Source organism: Formica exsecta, unplaced genomic scaffold (genome assembly GCF_003651465.1).
Source record: "Formica exsecta isolate Colony F162 unplaced genomic scaffold, ASM365146v1 scaffold425, whole genome shotgun sequence".
In the NCBI taxonomy this organism is placed as follows: Eukaryota; Metazoa; Arthropoda; class Insecta; order Hymenoptera; family Formicidae; genus Formica; species Formica exsecta.
Window position 1 is genome coordinate 1,183,308 of NW_021851492.1, and position 18,952 is coordinate 1,202,259.

Sequence of the window (18,952 nt, forward strand, 5' to 3'; positions counted from 1 at the left end):
GAAATCTCTCCGAGTCGAGTCTCCGAGACGGATCGAGCACGCGAACGATCGTTCGCGCGATTTTCTCATCTTTACATCACGCTGCGTTTTCTGCAAAGCAAAAGAGAAAGAGAGTGTATAGGTATGTGTATTTACAAGAAATTGCCACATAAGTGCAGCACGGGATGGACTTTCGTCATCAACGAATGCAACGGCGATCGTAAACCGCACAGTGTCTCGATAACGAAACGGTGAAATCACGCATGAGTTCAAGAAACTTGAACGGCCTGTTTGTGCGACTCGCAATGACTTTAAAAGTGATATTGTTATCGTCCTCGCGTGAATTTGCGCGATATCTCCTTCTAGATTGTATCTGTTTTGCCCGGATTTCGCTCTTCGATTTCAAGCAATTTGCATTGCTCTCGATTATACAGATTATATTTGCTAATAAGATGTAAAGAGTTAAACGGAGTAGGAAGCTTCGGTGCGCGTAACACGATTTCTTTTTTCCTTCAACTTTCGAGTTATAAATTGGCGTTTCGATACAACACACACACACATACCGATTCACGATCGAGAATCATCGTAGCAGAGAAGAGACCTTGCACGCACTTATAACCGAGGATACATCGAACGTTTATATAACGGCAGCGGCTTTCGAAAGTGTGCAAGATCCGAAAAATTTTACAGGAACTCGATAACGCGCATGAAGAATGATTAAAAGAAACAAAGATTGAAGAAAGAATAAAAGAAAAAGGGAGAGAGAGAGAGAGAGAAACTAGTAAAAAATAAAATAGTTTTGCATCTATCAGTGGACATATTTCGTTTGTTGAAAAATTAAATCAAAATTTCTTGCAGCATCTTGTTTTATATATATTTTATTGCATCTAGGAAGAGATATCAAGACACGAAGAGAAAGATATTTCGTAAAAGAGACGGAAAGAGAAGAGGAGAGACGGGCGCGCGCCCGCCCGGCGATTTGAATACCAAATCACCGCCTCTTGTACAATTCCCTCTTGCCTTGTTTCTCTCTTTTTTCTTTCTTCTTTTCGTATTCCGTCCCGGGTACCTACGACCTTTTCACATCTACCTGCGTGCTCCGCGTATTTTTAGGCGTGACACGCTTTCATTGTACCGGTCGACTGGACCACCTCCGCAAAAATAACTCCTTGCAAAAAGCACCTCACGCGATAAAACTTAAAGTGCGACGCCTTTTCTATGTCTTTCTCTCTCTCTCTCTCTCTCCCTTATCTAGAATATTTTAACGGTTATCAAATTCCTTAACCCTTTATTTAATAATTATATACACGTACTATCGATAATCATAAAGTAACATGCAAAAGATAAAAAAAATACCACACATACACACGTAATAATTTGAAGTACTCTATAAGAATTTTTTCAACTTTGTTTTTATGCTTGTTAAGGATTAAATATAGCTATACCTTTATTCACTGAAATTCGTCATCTGATACTACTTTATTCTCATCAATTTATTATCAAGGTTACCCTTGATGTACGTGCATAAATGTACATAATATTAATAATCTGGATATTAAAAAGATAATGTATGCGTGTGTGTGTGTGTGTGAGAGAGAGAAAGATATATAATACATTTTTGTAGGACAGGTTCTTCTCCTGTAGACTTTCTCCAAAAAATTCTCTTCTATTTTGGTATTTTGAAAACCTCGACCTTCGATCGATGATACTTCGTGACTCGAAATCAGATTTTTAATATCGAAAGCAACCATATATGTTAAGTGTCGTATAATCATATATAGATTAAGATATAAAACTACATAAGAAAGCCCTGCATTTAATACGTTAAAAACTTGTGCAATTACCTCTCAATTAAGATTATCGTTATACTCGGGTAACATTTTAATGAATCCAGATACCATATCACGGCGATATCCTGAAGGCAAGTGGGAATTACCGTGGGAAGAAGGCTGTAAAAAGAACGGAGCAGATGAAGACGACAAGAAAAAAAAAGATCAGAAGGAGAACCGAGTAACTTGGTTTAGCCTCTCCTAGGCTTTGTCTGTACGAGAGGACAGAGACATAGCCTAGAATAGGTTAGGTCAGGACTCGTTCGGCATGGATCATCTCTGGGTACATGATCCGCGGCGCCAGCCGCAAGGAGGGGAAAGAACAGGGCACGCCCAAGGTCAAGCTCAAGGTTAACAATCTGTGAGAACGATCTAAAGGACGTTGCGCGCGCCGGGATACATAATATATTCGCCAGAAAATTCGTTTTTTCTATACGTTTGAGAAATTCACGCCTACGTGACATAAGAAATAATATAGATTATTACGCGATCATCGGAAATATGTATTTACATTTCTTAAGCTAAGAGTCATAAATATACATACGTGTCAATACGTAAATAACTGCTGTAAAGTCGTAGAAATATTACCTAGAACAAGATATATTATTTCTTTTGTGTAAGATCGTAGATCCTTTAGGACTAAATGCGTATCGATAAATGGCTCTCTTCGAGTAAATGGTTGGAATCAAAGATCGCTTTTTTATCGATTATTGATAAGTCAACTTACTGCATTATCTACTGCGGAACAAGTGGAAGCGATTTTGTTCGTTAATTATTATTCGTAATAAATAAGTAAATAAATGCAGAATTAATCAGCAAATTTGCTCGCTAATGAAATAAAATACTAATAAGCTGTTCTAAATTTTTCACAGTGTTTCTAATGATCTTATGATTTCTATCATTTACAAGCGCATGCAATCTTCAGTTTTCCACTCATTGAGATTCATCGATTCGTTGATGCTAGCTCTTTGATTAAAAAATTATTGACTATACTAAAAAGTTTTTCGTTAATAGCGCATGTTGAAAGAAAAGTATAATATTTTAAAAGTTTGGATGAAGGATTACTCGCGGAACATTGTATATGGAATGGAATATATATGTATACATATAAATAAAGATGTTTCTAAACTCAATAAAATCCTCATTAATTCAATACATTTCACAGCTTAATCTTATTTAAATACCGTCACAATTTGCGACTCTTATCGTATGAAAATTATACGTCGAGATCAATATGTAAACGGACTCCCGAAACTGTTGGCTTTTCTCTCAACGCCACTGTTTTAACGTTTTCGGGAAAATCAAAATTTATTCGCAAATATACAGTATACATCATTCGCGTAAATTTCTCGAAACACTTTTCTATCCTTATCCGACTTATCCCTAACCGACTCGCATATTATTCTCTATTAAAAAAACGATTTTAAAGAAAAGCACAGAATAATGTATAAAATAATCACTATGACGCATTCATGAACTTGATTCTAACAATAATAGCATAGAAACGTATACAGTTCAAAGGTATATTGCAAGCATATAAAATATCGTTCTCGCCTGCATATATAATTGCACTCGTCCAATCCATTTATAAATCGTATCGCATTCGAAATAAAAACGAAATTATAACTTTTTTTTCTGAAAGATATATGTTTTATAAAAAATCATGAAGAGGGACACACTGACCTCGCTGGCAAAATTATTTTACTTAAGGAATTACATTTTATAATCTCATTTTTGTTCAATCTTTTAGGTACGCTGATAATGAGCAAAACGATAATATACGCCAATGCGCGACATCTCTTTCAGTCGACAGCGAAGATATTGGCTAGATATTATTTCGATCGGCACGAAATTACGCTATCACTACAAAGACTATATACAAATATGAATTAATCGAAAGATAAATAGAACAATTCGTATTAAAGATAAATTTATCTAGTCGCTCTATGTGATGTAAATAAATTAATTGTTGCTTTTCTCTATTATGTAGTGTGTAACGTGTGCTATGCGCAATTCTTTCGAAATATGTACGAGTCTTTTATTACGACAAAAAGTTTCTCAATAATAGAAATCGTAATAAGATCTAAAAATCTTTTTAATGCAACAGGCAAAAAATTATAATTGTAATTACGTAAATAAAATTTGTTATACTCGTATATTGCTAATGGCTTTGAGAAATATTTATTTCATGTGATTGCTTTGAAAAGATTTTCGTAAAAGTAAATTTTATGAAGCTATATGTAATTATGTAATTGTTTAAACGAGAAAATCCGAGAGAAAAAATGCAAAATTGACTTTCCTATTCTAACAATATGCAAAATATCGATCTATAATAAAGTAATAATAATATTAAAATGTCTTTTCTCTTAACATCCTTAAAATTCGTCGAACATATTATTGTATATGATTCTGATAATATCATAATATATATATATATATATATTATGGTACTATATATAATGATAGTATTGCTGTATAATTTCATATTTGTAAAAAATAATTATATGTCCTTTTATATAATTAATTTCGAGATAGATATAAGAATTTCGCAATAACAATATTCAAAAACATTATCTTTTATGTATCCCCAAGTTTTATCCCTACAACTTCACGTAAAAATTTCGCTTTGAAATATTATTTCTGTCCCTGTATCACAAAGATTAAAAATTGTGATCAGTCAAATGTGTTTGTGACCAAATGTAAAACTCCACCAAAAAAAACAAATTTTTTTTAAACATTTCTGTATATATCATTTCATATAATCGCGTCGATTATGTTAAAGATCTTAACTTAAAAATAATTAAATATTTTTAACTTTAACAATTAAAAAGCAGTCTCTCTGTGACACAATGATTATCAACTGATTTAGCAAACTTCAATCTGTCCGAATAGTACGATTTTTGTGTGCATATAATATTCTTAAATCATATAATAAATAATTATATTTAATATAATACTACTTGCGGAATACGCGCGAAATTTGACCAAATTACACGAATGCTGCATATCAACGGAGCGCTTTTGATTATAGTTTGATCAGTTGATAATCTCTCGTTGTGCAAAACAAAAAATATAGGTACACTATATATTTATCGGCTAAACATAACTCTCGCTAAAGAAACGTAAGTTCGGGAAATAGTGCCTCGGCAGATTTTCTATTCTCATGGTGTCTACTTATTTTGACAGTCATCTCGCACGCGGTTGCCTTTTACATATTCCCCTCTGTACGTGTGTTTCTTATTTTTTCTAGTCAATAATTTGACTAAGGCCTACGAATCTAAAAGTGCTTGCTCATAAATATGATATGTGTAATCGAGTAAAATGTAATATGTATATATCTATATATATGTATATCTATGATGATAAACTTGAATATTGTAGCAGGATTAATTACGTGGAGCTGCGTTATTTGCCGGCATCGTTGTTGTCTCAATATTATTACATTTTAATTCTAACTTCCAATATGAAAAAAAGCTGATAAAAGCTGGTCATCACATGGTCCCAACAATGAACATGCTTAATTTGATCGTAACTTCGTATTCCAATGGAAATATGTTGCTCGCAAATGTATTTTTGTATCCCAATATATGCGTTACATAAATAGGTATAATCGCAATAGCGATACTGACACAGCTCGCGCTCCACGACCAAGTTTACGAAGAATTGTGATTTTCCCTAAGCAGAAACGAACGATTTCCGTTACAATTATATATTATCGGAAATAAACGAAATTATCCCTAAGACAATCACTGGAATGTGGTAATGGCGCTCATGTGTCGGCCAATTCAAGGTTCTCTTTCGTTTCTACTTCTCTCCCTACTCGGATTAGACATCCGCAAAAACCTCGGCCTGAATATTAATCTTCCTGTATATATTGATCAACAGTCTGATATGAAAAAATTCACTAACCGTGATGGGACGTAAATATTTATCCTATTAAGTCTGCCAACAGTAGTTCTTCACTGATAAACTTCTCAAAGATTCGACAAAGTTGTATTTTCCGAGTTCCGGTACGCGAGATATCGTCACGACAATTACTCATCGTCATTTTTTTTTTCATTCTTATTGCCTAATAAGTTTTCTTTCAGTTTGCCAACACTCATTGTCTGTTATTAACGATGATAAAACTTTAGCAAAGAATTTTTCCAAGTAGATTACAGATATTATACCTTGTATATATACGTTAAGACTTGTGTGTAATTCTGGTTCTTGTAGAAAATAAGGTTCTACATGTGTTTTAATATACGTGTCACTAGAAAATCAGATACACGTTCATAATTGATCGTACTATAAGCTTAAAGACGATTAACGTTGACTAGAGGCGATAATCTCTTGGATCTTCACGCTATAAAACTGAATCTTTTCTATTTTTTTCCGCTCAAAAGTCTTCATCTAAGAATTGAGGTTTCATGCGGCAGCGTTTATATGATGTCAATAATGCCTCTCTCTTTTTCATTTATCGAATTAGCAATATTCTAACGTCTAGTTAATAAATCTAATGCATTCTAATAAGTCGGTAAAAAGCGGAAGTATACTGAATTACTCGGTTATTTGCTCTTGTAGAGAAATGTTTTCAATATATGTAAAGCGAGTTTTTTCATTTTTCTTTTCGCAAAAACATATAAAATCTGATCTGTATTGTATGCATTATTGTAGTCACATCTGAGTGAATCTAGATACTTTTCGCAAACTCGGAGTATATCGAAAAGTTCCACGTCGTGCATCAATATTGTTATTGATCGAAAGTAAGAATAGTTATATATTCTATGAGTGTTGAGTCTCTGGAATAATAATTGAGATATCAAACAACACTGCCGATTTCTAATTAGTATTTACCGGAATCTATAATTAATATTTCTTAATATATATATATATATATCATATTATATGGATGACTGTACATCCTCTATTAAAATTGACACTTTTGTGGCATATGCCTTATTAAAATAGTTCCACATATGCGCGTATCCATTGCTCAATGCTTGCAAAACAGCTTACACATTGTGTCAACTGATCTTGCAATTTCTCGTCTTGTTTTCGCCGAACATTATTATCATTCTTGTATAACATCATTCGTTCACATTTCATAAGCAATAAGATACAAGAATACACTTTGATCCAACTCTGGATTACTCTGTGTCAAGCAAGCTAAAATCGTTATGAATATTCTGTGCGCTTCAAATATGCAAGTGTCTTCAAAGACAACAGTGCTTATCGTCATTACTTCTTAAAATATGTCACTTTGTACAAAAGTCTTGTCTTCTAGAAAATTTTTTCTTTTTGATCAACAAATTATTGACATGTCTTGAACATCATTTTTCGTGAATAAATTCTAAGAATAAAGAATAAAAGATAGCATTTTTTACATGCCTGATTCTCATCATATTATATGGATGACTGTACATCCTCTATTAAAATTGACACTTTTGTGGCATATGCCTTATTAAAATAGTTCCACATATGCGCGTATCCATTGCTCAATGCTTGCAAAACAGCTTACACATTGTGTCAACTGATCTTGCAATTTCTCGTCTTGTTTTCGCCGAACATTATTATCATTCTTGTATAACATCATTCGTTCACATTTCATAAGCAATAAGATACAAGAATACACTTTGATCCAACTCTGGATTACTCTGTGTCAAGCAAGCTAAAATCGTTATGAATATTCTGTGCGCTTCAAATATGCAAGTGTCTTCAAAGACAACAGTGCTTATCGTCATTACTTCTTAAAATATGTCACTTTGTACAAAAGTCTTGTCTTCTAGAAAATTTTTTCTTTTTGATCAACAAATTATTGACATGTCTTGAACATCATTTTTCGTGAATAAATTCTAAGAATAAAGAATAAAAGATAGCATTTTTTACATGCCTGATTCTCTTCTCTATCTCCGACGTATTCGAGGTTATTCTGTGAGAATCCAATTCTTCAGTTTGCAAAGCATCAAATAAGTTCGCTTCATATGGAACAACAAATTTTCAATTTTGGATATGCATTGCTGACATTCTATTAATAGAAAGCTTATAAGAAGACATTATGAGTATGAGGCAATTTAAAAGTTGCAGCGCTAGCGATCAATAATACCAATGCTGTCAATAGCGCAGGTGCAATTAATGACGCACCCACTAATGTTTGATATGTTGCAGTTCCTATCAGACCAGATATTCTTATAGCTGCTGCTATAAGTCCAAAAGCAGTGCACCTAAAGGAAAAGAGATAAAAAGAAACGCGTAAACGTGGTACTTTCTAAAATACGCGAATTAAATCCTCATAAGATTTTTACTTCTTTACCGCAAATGTGTGGGGAAGCTCTCGACTGTCACCAAAGTTAACGATGTCCATGCAACAGCAAACAGGGCTGTAAAGCCACCTTCAAAACCCAAAACTGCTGAATTGTTTCTGTGAATTAACATCAGACACAACGCAGCAACGGAAGAGAAAAAAAGCGAAAGACCTAAAAAATATGTTTGTCACTTAAAATTATGTTCAAAGTCTATTCACACACTACACTATTCAGCCATATCAACTGACCAATTAATTTTGGCCGCTGAAGAACGGTAAGCGCTAAACCTGCGAGCGCGGCAGCAGGTACGAAAGCCAATTGAGCAACGAGATGAGCATGCAACGCCTCTTCGATATAAATATTATAATCCAAATCGAGAGTCGGACAGGGCCCGCTTAAACTTAACTCTGTGTTATTCTTCAATTTACATCTAGTGAAAACTTGTGCAGATAAATCTGTATCAATAAATCTGTAACAAGGTATGTATATATATACTTATATTCAGTTATACATTGAGATAAATAAAAAGAATTTTGATATTGTATAAATGTTAGTACTCACATTGAATGTAAAATAAAACTGTCTCTAAAATGAGTTTTGCTAGACTTAATGCTACTGAACTCCACTGATTGAAACGTGCAATTGTCAAAATCGACATGGCTAAATACCATTTTAGTGAATCTGCAAATATACATTAATTATATAATTGGGAAATATATATATTACCCACTTTATAGTGATATATTGAAATATCATTTTTGTACCTGCAATTTGAAAACCTAGAATCTTTGTACTGACGATTTTCCCAAGGACCAGTAAACGTTATATTATTATAATCCTTTTCATAAAAGTGTTCGGTATGAGCTTTGTATTCCATTGCACGTAGAAGTTTCAGATATTCAGGACACCATATCATAAGACCATAAAGACTGAACATAATGCGTAAACAGAATCAATTCATGAAATTCTTAACTAATGATAATTACCTAAATGCGCGCAAAAAAACTTACCTGAATGAAGCGGCAGACCAGATAATCAATAGAATTAAAGTCACGCGTAAATGGGGTGCGGTGAATAATTCCAAGAAAGAATTCCAGAACTACATATGTGCAAAGAATAAATTAAATCTTAGATTTAAGATATTTATATATAATTATATGATTATTTAAGAGATCTTTCTCTGGGATATTTACCATTTCGATCGAATATATTATGTCCGCCAAAACGCTAGTATGATTATTACATGGAGATGGCGGAGCCAAGCCGCGAGGTCTTTTAGTCGGAAGTTCCAATTCAGAGAGTTGATACTGTGTACCTGTTGCACTTTTCCGGGCGTTATTTTTTTTATATATTTTCTGAGACATTAAATTATACCATTAGAGATACAGATATTACATAGAGAAAGAGCTCAATTTTATAGTATTGTTCATGTGTTTTATATATATACCTGATAAACCATCATCGCTTCCACATCTCGACCGGCCTCTACAAGATATCTCGGACTTTCCGGTAGAAAGATAAGACCAAATGTGGAGCACAACGCCGGCAAACAACATAATAACAGGAAACGATGCCAAGCGCTAAAGTGTTCCTTGTTTTCCAGAACGACCATCTCTCCTGTCGTGGGTACCACTGCCCAAGCCAAGAGTGCGGCGTAGACACCTCCGAGCGCACACGCCGCCACGAGTATTCCCGTCCAACGGCCTCTGTTTATTCGTGGACAACATTCCGCGAGATATGCATATGCCAGCGGTACAGCTCCTCCTACTCTGTAACAGGATAGATGGAATAATGCTAAATAATAATAATTGCTAATTGAATGACCACTTTAAGTTTTTAGTTTAATTTGGATAATACTAAATCGTATAAGATACCAAAAAAGAAATTGCTTACCCAAGAGCTGAACAGAATCTAGCTGTCATAAAAGTGCCATAAGTGGGCATAAATGTCGCAACACCGCTGAACAGAGCATGTACAGACATGGCCGATAGGAGAGACCTGCGTCTTCCCAACCTGTCCCCGAGGCCACCCCAGAATAAACCACCCAATGCAAGACCAATAAGAGTAATGTTGCCTGAAAAATTGTATTATTTAGCAATACAAGTTTACATATTGTAAAAGATACAGTGACAACTCACCAAGCCATCCTTTCTCGTTATCTTCGATGCACAGCTCAACTTCTGCACTTGGCAGTATGTAAGGAACAACAAAAAATTCAACAGTGTCAGCTGCAAGACTCAAGCCTGTACAGAAAGCGGCAAATATTTGGAAGTAACCAACTCCAGCCTGCAACATTACAATAACATTGTTATATATATTTTATTTATATTTATACGCAACAAATATTTTCAATATAAAGAAAATAAATTAAATGTTGTTGCAATAATGCGATATTAAATCATGGGGTAGTCTTGTCAAACGTCAATAATTAAAAGATATAGAAAAAGTGCACATATTATTTTTTAGAATTATAATTTAACAAAAGATATTTTAATTTTGTCGAATAAAAAATTGATGTGCATTAAATATAATAAATATAATAGAATTAGCTATAATATCATATAATCAATTTGAACAATAATTATTTGAACATTATCTAGTGTACAGTGGTATTTTTCTTTGTTCAAATTAAAAATTGACGTAGCTGCAGCAAGAAGTTACCAATGTAACCTCCAATGTCAAGAAAAGAATATTTACTGGGAAATCCTTCAAATAACCCGGTACCTCGCGCGGTACATATTTTGCCTTGACGATCGACTCGTCCAGGACTTCGTCCATTTTCCTAGGATAAGAAAAAAAGATTCGGGCTCACGAGTAAAAGAATGGAGTCATTCACTTAGAGCATTCACAATTCGGCCTAAAAAGACGAAAAAAAAAAAAAACAATGACGCCGTTTTACCTAGGTTATGTTTTTATTGCATCCCGCATATTTTTGTGTCTACACACTGCACACTGCACTCGATGCATCGACAAGCCAATAAAGCGGCGGTTTTCGAATCCAAGTTCTATCATTGGTACGATCGATTAGCTGAACTTAGCGTATCTCGATAATCGATTAATGATCATAATCGATTAGGTTTGAAATGACTCATATGTTCATATCGTACAAATAAAAAATAAATAATATAAATTTTGGAGCTTGTGTATGAAACTATAAAATATACTGCAATTGCAAGTTACAACGAGTAAGAGAGATATTATGATATATTATTAGGTAATTTGGTCGACAATCTCATACTTTACGAATTTAAAAGCTAATTATATCACTGACATTTGACATTGAAAATAAAAGCTTCTTCGTCACAGGTAAGGTTATAATTTCAAGAAGAAATCGATCCGAGTCAAAGACGCTTCTTTAATCCCAAAATTTTCACAGATAGCTCCTAAAACAATCTCTAAAAATCACCTGCTTAATGGCGTCCTCGTGAAACTGCGCCAAGAGGGTCGCGTCTGCGGTGGAGTCAATGAGGTCGTGCTCCGCGGAATCGGCCGAAGCCGAGTTCACGCCGGCTGTGGCGACGCTCGTCGGCTGCGTCGTCATCTCCTCGGTGTAAAGACCGGTCCTAGTGTTCAGGCCACGTTCGCCCGCGCTCGTCTTCGTCGCGCTGCCGCCGGAGGGTGCGAGGCCGCCCCCGCTGCCAACGAGCCACTGGCTTTCCTCCTCCGATGAGGGCATCACTGCCAGAAACCATCTGGCGAAGCGGATAATAAGATGATGAATAAGCGAACATATCTCGTCGATTATATCCTCTGACGCATCCTCTCTGTTTATTTATTGTTCGGTAATTATATCTTTTAATCGATAAAACAATTGTAATTGTAACATGTTCTATAATTTCATCCTAAATATTTTTGCAATTGAAAACACCAAGTCGCAATGCCTTTAATAGCAGATAGGTCGTCTCTCGATACGTCATGCTGCACATCAACGCAGATAAGATAAAATGAATTCGAGCCGAGAGATAAAGGGGAATCGGTTGCGACAATACTGACATTTGAGAGACAGACAAATCCGGAAGCCAAATGGAAGGCAGAATCGGGAGCGAGAGCAATTTACGAGAATAAACTAAGCTTTTTTTTTTCAATAGAAGTACTTGTTTTATGTATAGGACGCGTCGTCGTGTGCGATCTATTTTACGATTTTATTTGCCTTTGCGAGAGACGCGCCTCGTTTGACTGACGCTATCGATGAAATATTAAACGGTAGATTGCTTCGCGCGACACAGCGGAGCGTAAAGAAATGCGCGATCTTCGAAAAAAGTATATCTTCTAATTTTATTACATTATAAAATTGTGTATCTTCCCCTTCATCGCAGATCAAGGTTCGTTAATAAAACTCATAATATTAAACGATGGTTATTTCTCTCTCTCGCGCTATGACGCAGCGCATAAAGAACGACGTAGACTAGGGACGAGTGTGTTAACAATACATGGAATGGTATATTGTGCTTCACAATTGTGAAATTTATCACGCGGTGTACGTGGAAAGACATGCGTCACGTCTATAAGCGCGGTTCACTGACCACGTTTCTTAATGTATACGATATTCATTACGGTAACAAGTGAAATATTTAACATTTATCGCGAACGCCTTAAATAGTGAGCGATAGATAGGCATCTGCTTACTAATAATAAGCATGGAACATTATTCAACTCGCGTGTTGCGTTATTTACATTTATCGCAATCGATATACTTGCATATGAATTAATGTACAAGAAAAATTATACCGTTTTATCAAAGTTTATATATCTTTGGCTAACACAATTTTAATAATAATAATATCTTTTTTTTTATAGGCGATATAGAACATCATAATGTATTGCAGTTCTTCGATTCGTGCATCTTACGACGGACATAGCGGTCTTACTTACCGTTGACCTTACTCAAAGTAACCGGAGAGCCGCTTTCGCGTGTACTTATATTTCGCAGCGGTAATTCAACGTTTATGAGCCCGCATTGAAGCACGCGGAGGTCGCGCGTTCTACCAAGGCTGATTAACTCCCGGAATTAATGCAAGACCTACTAGGGTAACGCGCGTATTACACATAGGCTCTCTTTCGCATGTTCATACATACATAACTCATCGATCTATATATATAGTAGCACAACTTTCCGTACAGAGCATATATATACACGAAAATTTTGCAATTATTTATAAAAAGTTTACAAAAGAGTTGCGGAAAAAGTAGACATAGAGCTCGCAAATTTATGCGAGAACTAATAGCACAGAGTTCTTAACACGTAACATGACATATAAAAAATTCCAAAATATTGCATATCATTGATATTTCTTAACTTTTCAATTTTTATTAACGTTCCGTCGTGTTGTTGTTTATAGTCGACTCTGTCAACTTTATCTCATTATAAAAAGGTGCAAATTTACGTCAATAGTTCCCGACTGTTAAAGACAAGAAGAAACCACGTCATCAAATTACAAAAAAGAAAGAAGCGTTAAAATTATATTCTTCGTTCCTGCGACGAGCGTTAATCTTCCTGGATAGAAAAATGCGCACAGACGTTAACATCGCGTGCGATTCGATTTCTGCGATTTCCATGTCATATATCTCACAATTAATTACATTTCTCAAACGCTCAACGTTGGCTTTTTATTGTCGCGGGCGCGACCATATATGTACGCGATTTATCGATCCGAAACCGATTACGCGGCTCCGTAGTCACTGTATATATACATTTTCTGAACACCAAAGTATATACATATAGATACATGGATTTGAGGTGCGAGTGTGTAAATGCCGTGTGTATATACACGTGCACATGTCAACCTCGTATCCGCTAATGTCGCCGACAATCACGTCCGCGTCGCGGACGCGTTTTCGCAGTCCTCTATTTTCTCGTCGTTAGTTATTTTTGAAACGCGACCGAATACCTACAGTAGAGCGTCGACGACAGACATTAGCGTTTTGTTTCATACTTGCCTCTCTTTATACGTGCGCGAGACACATTGTAAGACAAATATAATACATTCGGAGATCAAATTGAAAAACACTTGCGAAACATACTTCGGAGTCAGTTTTCCTTTAGAAGAATTCTATACAAAACTTTGTATCTCTGATTTATCTTGAAGCGAGTCTAGAGAAAGAGAGAGACAGAGAGATTACATTTTAGACTTATACTTACTTGCCAAGAGATTTAACATTGCAAATTAGTCGCGACAAATGACGGATGATATTCTGCGATATTTTCGCTAAGGAAATATTGACTCCGAATCGTGCCAGAAATTTGTCCGGGGGATGCTTGATTACAACAATTATATGAATATTTACACAAACATGTCTGCCTTGAAGATAAACAGCAGTTTTTCAAAAATGTCATGCTAAAAAATAATGTACCAATTTATATCCGCGACAAAATAAATTTATCACAATGTCGATGAGACAAGAAAAATTATTTGACGATTAATTATTGTTTGAACTTGCATATCTGCCAACATAGTCATCTCCATAATAACATGCTCATTATCATCGTATTCGACTATCGTGCTGTCAACACGTTACGCGTATGCGCCGCACGTGGGGCCAACGCGATATTCATAGATAAGCGTGAACGACGAACACGAGCCAAACGATGAAGCGTCATATAACACAGAGAACCGCCTGTGCGCGATATGCGATTTATAGAGATTATTCTCGGACACACGAGTATGATTATCGAATACAAAACCGATTGCCAAGATTTGTCTGCATACATTTGCGTAAATTAACAATAATAGTTCAGTTTTTTATAAACTATAATTAACAACGTAAACGAGAAACAGAGTCGTAATGAAAAAAAAAAAATATGTTTTTGCTTATAACTGCGACTTTTCAAAAAATTGCACAGGATTGATATACGAAAATATATCCCGATTTCGATATTAATGTCAACATTGAGTTTTTATGAAATAACAATTTTTGATAACACATTATTTAATACAATAATGTGTTAAAAAATATTTTGTTAAGTGTAATATTACACACAGAAAAATACATACTATATACAAGTAAATATTACTTGTTTCAAGTATTTCATAACTTCATATATCCATTCATTATATTCTCTTTTTGTTAATCTTATTCTTATCGCGTCGCTGGCTTATCTTTTCACACGCTATTTAGATATCGAAGATAGAAAGAGAAAATATTGTGAAAAATGCAGGAAACATAACTGATTATTAGAGGAACAGATGATGCATTCACAAGATCGTACGAGATTGATATTATTAGAGTCGCTTATTATCACACACACACATATCGGCATCCTTATCACGCCGCGCGTAAATCACCCACCTGGTTGATAGGGAGTCGCCGTGAAATACCGCACCTTCCCAATGATAATGCCGTTTTTCTGTTTGCAGATTTCTCGCATCGGGATAAAGAAAATCGGTTGGATGTGTCGATTAATTTTCGTGGATCGGCGGGCTATCGATGGAAAGCTAATCAATGCGGCAACGATAATTTTCAGCACTTTGAGCACTTTGACTCTAGGATGAGATTATTCTCTGCAAAAGGCTACTGTTTTATTCAGCATCCTGAGATGCACTTCTTCGCCAACAGCTGCAGTCGATCACTCGTCACAAAGTCACCCTCGCGTCCTTACATGCGACATACGTCAGCAACAGCACAAGAGTGTGAATATAATCGAACGCGCGAATAAATTTACGTAACAATATCGTACGGCGATTCCGTACGAGGATAGACAGACGTACGGATAATCCGTTGATCAACAATACCGACGACTAGCGATTTCGTGAAGAGATTAACGTCAGGATTTAATTTGAATATTTACATACGGATAACATACACAGATACGGAGAGTATATATTAATAATGAACATCACGATATCTCAAAATCACGTCATTATCTCTTCTAATCAAGTTGATATATTTGATATTTTTCAATAGAACGTTTCCATCTCTCTTTCTCTCTCCCTTGGTCGTCGCGACGCCAAGACCTACCTCAACGAGGTGCGTTAAATCTTTCGCCAAGCGAATTACCGTCACACTCGAATGTGCAAATCTTTTCGTTATAAATATAGACGTAATAGACGTAAACTTTCGGCGAATAACAACGCTTCTCGCTTCGTCGGAATATGCGGCGCAGTCCAGGATTACACCACGAGAGTTTGCGTTCTTTTGCGCGCCGTGTCCTTTCGTCGAAGATCGATTCTTGGCGAAGTAGGTGATTTCGCCGCGAAACGCGATGATCGGTCGCGATGCGTCTTTGCGAATGAGATTGCGAGATTGCTACTGTCGGGTTTGTCTCACGCAATTCCTATATCGCGATCGCCCGCTGCGAGCAAGGCGGGAACACCGGAGCTCGGTCCTGGTCCATGAAAAGCAACCGTGACATTTTCACGGTACGAGGGAAACAACACTGCCGCTGTGCATATACACTGCCGTCGACACGCCGCCTGCGCCGTGTATCGATTCGCGTCGCGATGCCCCAACACGTAGCGCCTTTGCCCCGAACAGGGTTCCCCCTGCGAATCATTAGCCCGATAATTATTAGTGGAACAGCTTCTAAACTCGAAGAGACTAATTCCGGACAAAGAGGCGTATATTGCAAAAATACATATATATATCTATCATATTTTATGCAATTAAAAATATTAAGATGCATATTTTAAAATTTCACATTTGATAATAGTGGTATTTCTGAATTATATTTTTTTTTGTAATGTGCCTTGAGAAAATATAAATTGTATTTTATAAATTTTATATATTCCTATTGATATATTTTTATGAATCATGTATATCTGACAATGAAAACTCTGTAAGTATATGTGTGCACAGTTCTGTATATATGGGAATACATAATGAATTCTGTGATTGAATAATTATAATTTCCTCTTGTTATATAGGCATTACATATTATCATAAAGTATATACATGTACATATCTTTATTAGGTCATAATATTCATAACAAACTTGATACATTTTCGAAAAGTATCTTTATTGTTTAAAGAATAAGCACTAAGAAAAAAATTGGAAAGTTATCCGAGAAGGATTGTTTACTCGCCATTAAATATTCCAAAAGTATAATAAACTTTGGTATATGTTGTCAACAACATATACCAAAACAATTTATGTTAATACTTACAATTCCTAAAAATTGTCATTCCATTCGTATTGTACATTTGTCGTTACAAAATTGTACATTTGGAGATAGAGATTATTTTACTTTAATTAACCTTCATCAGAGTCTTCGTTTGCTGCAGTTATTCTTTCCTTCTCCTCCATTTTAGTTCGTGCATTGATTTCTTTTGCAGGATTGAAAGTGCCATTAGTTTGAGTATTACAGACATAGCATCGTGTACTTTTCTTATACTGTTCCAAAGCACATTTTTCACAAAAGTAATGCTTGCACCTAAAACAAAACAAATAGATTAATCCTTTTTAAGTATTAAAGTATTAATATAGCAGCAGTATTGAATAATAATAATTTAATAATACATACTTTGTAACAACTGGATCTGTAAAACTGTTTCTGCAAATAAAGCATTTAAATGGCAAGTTGTCCTCATCGCTCTCAATCTCATACTTTTTATCATCTTCATCCCCACTATTATCACATTCTCCAGTAGCAGCTCCTCTTTCCAATTGCCATCCCAATTTGTAATCTGATCGATCGTGAAGAAACTTACAACTATCTAAAATCAAATTTAAAAGAAAATTTTTACTATAATATCTGTTTTAAAAAAACTACTATAAAGTAAACTATAATATCTATCTAGTAGTAAAATAAATTATAATCATACATACCTCCAAAACCACAGAAACCAGTTTCTTTGTAATCTTTGCATATGTCAGGTTGATAGTCCCATCTCACTGTTGCTCTAAGATTAGATGGGGCTCTAATTGGTCCTTTACGTACCATTCCACTGGATGCATTTCCAGCTGCAGTATCTTTCTTTTTATAATATTGTGCATAATTGTTCAAGCCTCTATAAATTTTATCATCCTCTTTTCCTTCTAATTCCTAATAATTGAAATGAAAACAACATTATTAATTTGATCTTTTCAGATAAGTCAATTTTAAATTTAATGAAAATATCTGATAAATATAATTTGTTCAAAATACCTCATTTATTTTTTGGGCTTTTTCAAATAATGCCTGTGCATCTCTGTCTTTCTCCGTTTCTGTCTGAAGAATAGCTGTTGCTCCTTGATCACTCGGGCCAGCTAGCAAAGCGGTTCTATTACTTTTATACGAGACAGTTATATTATCGTCGTCACCATCATCATTGTAATTGGTCCTTTCTTCTTGCTTCTTTACATTTGTCTAAAGAAACAAAGATTGTGATCAAGCTGTATCAGACTTATAAAACGTCACATATTCTAGATTTATTTAAAATTCAATAACTACATATCGTAATGGTATAATTTAAGAGAGAGAGATAAAAGATTATACATCATACGTATATAGTATTTCGTCACATTGCAAAATACTCACACTTTGTATCAAAGGATTATGATCGTTTTGCTTCTTCTCCTTCTTAATCACCGTAGTCTCATCCTCACTGCTGTCTATGTAAAAAGTGATACAAACATTTATTTACAATATTTATTTAGACATAACCTAAAATTCTTCGTTTAACCAAATTTGTCCAATGGATATGCGATATCTATAATTAGTCTACATCGAAATCGATTATTTATTACAACGACTCACCATCACCGCCATTCGCTTCTTTTCGCCTTCTCGTAGCGTTACTACGAATTTTACGTTTTTTAAATAAAAAGGTGCAGTTCTTCTTCTCCGGCGGTTCCACTGCATCATCCATGTTTGTTTGGTAAATATTTCCTTCCAACGTTCGACGTCCGACCGTATTAATTTTTTTGCTACTCGTACAGTGTTA

At 35.1% G+C, this 18,952-nt stretch overlaps 2 protein-coding genes and 1 long non-coding RNA gene across 6 annotated transcripts; 1 reads left to right on the forward strand and 2 right to left on the reverse strand.

The window, feature by feature from the left end:
* Positions 1-7,587: 7,587 nt before the first annotated feature.
* LOC115240405 (synaptic vesicle glycoprotein 2B-like) lies at positions 7,588-15,515 on the reverse strand. Of its 3 annotated transcripts, none has more exons than XM_029815540.1 (12): positions 15,380-15,515; positions 11,499-11,784; positions 10,231-10,378; positions 9,986-10,166; positions 9,540-9,861; positions 9,286-9,447; positions 9,103-9,191; positions 8,857-9,021; positions 8,654-8,773; positions 8,341-8,561; positions 8,101-8,263; positions 7,588-8,011 (listed from the first exon to the last, which is right to left on the reverse strand). In XM_029815540.1, exons 2-12 carry the CDS (start codon positions 11,766-11,768, stop codon positions 7,831-7,833), a joined length of 2,022 nt encoding a protein of 673 aa, XP_029671400.1. In that variant the 5' UTR covers positions 11,769-11,784; positions 15,380-15,515; the 3' UTR covers positions 7,588-7,830. The 3 variants fall into 3 exon arrangements, with proteins under 3 accessions (XP_029671400.1, XP_029671399.1, XP_029671401.1); XM_029815539.1 differs by lacking the exon at positions 15,380-15,515 and adding an exon at positions 12,375-12,850; XM_029815541.1 differs by lacking the exons at positions 11,499-11,784; positions 15,380-15,515 and adding an exon at positions 10,790-10,945.
* On the forward strand, positions 11,737-15,585 carry LOC115240414. 2 transcript variants are annotated; one of them, XR_003884775.1, is made up of 3 exons: positions 11,737-11,874; positions 12,890-13,120; positions 15,448-15,585. It is a non-coding gene; the product is annotated as an uncharacterized LOC115240414 (long non-coding RNA). The 2 variants fall into 2 exon arrangements; XR_003884774.1 differs by lacking the exon at positions 15,448-15,585 and having other exon boundaries at positions 12,890-14,499.
* Positions 15,586-17,021: 1,436 nt separating this feature from the next.
* LOC115240409 (E3 ubiquitin-protein ligase RNF113A) lies at positions 17,022-18,907 on the reverse strand. The gene is made up of 6 exons (XM_029815546.1): positions 18,766-18,907; positions 18,547-18,620; positions 18,175-18,375; positions 17,856-18,072; positions 17,551-17,743; positions 17,022-17,460 (listed from the first exon to the last, which is right to left on the reverse strand). The coding sequence occupies exons 1-6, from the start codon at positions 18,875-18,877 to the stop codon at positions 17,280-17,282; spliced, it is 978 nt and encodes a 325-aa protein (XP_029671406.1). The 5' UTR covers positions 18,878-18,907; the 3' UTR covers positions 17,022-17,279.
* Positions 18,908-18,952: the final 45 nt, after the last annotated feature.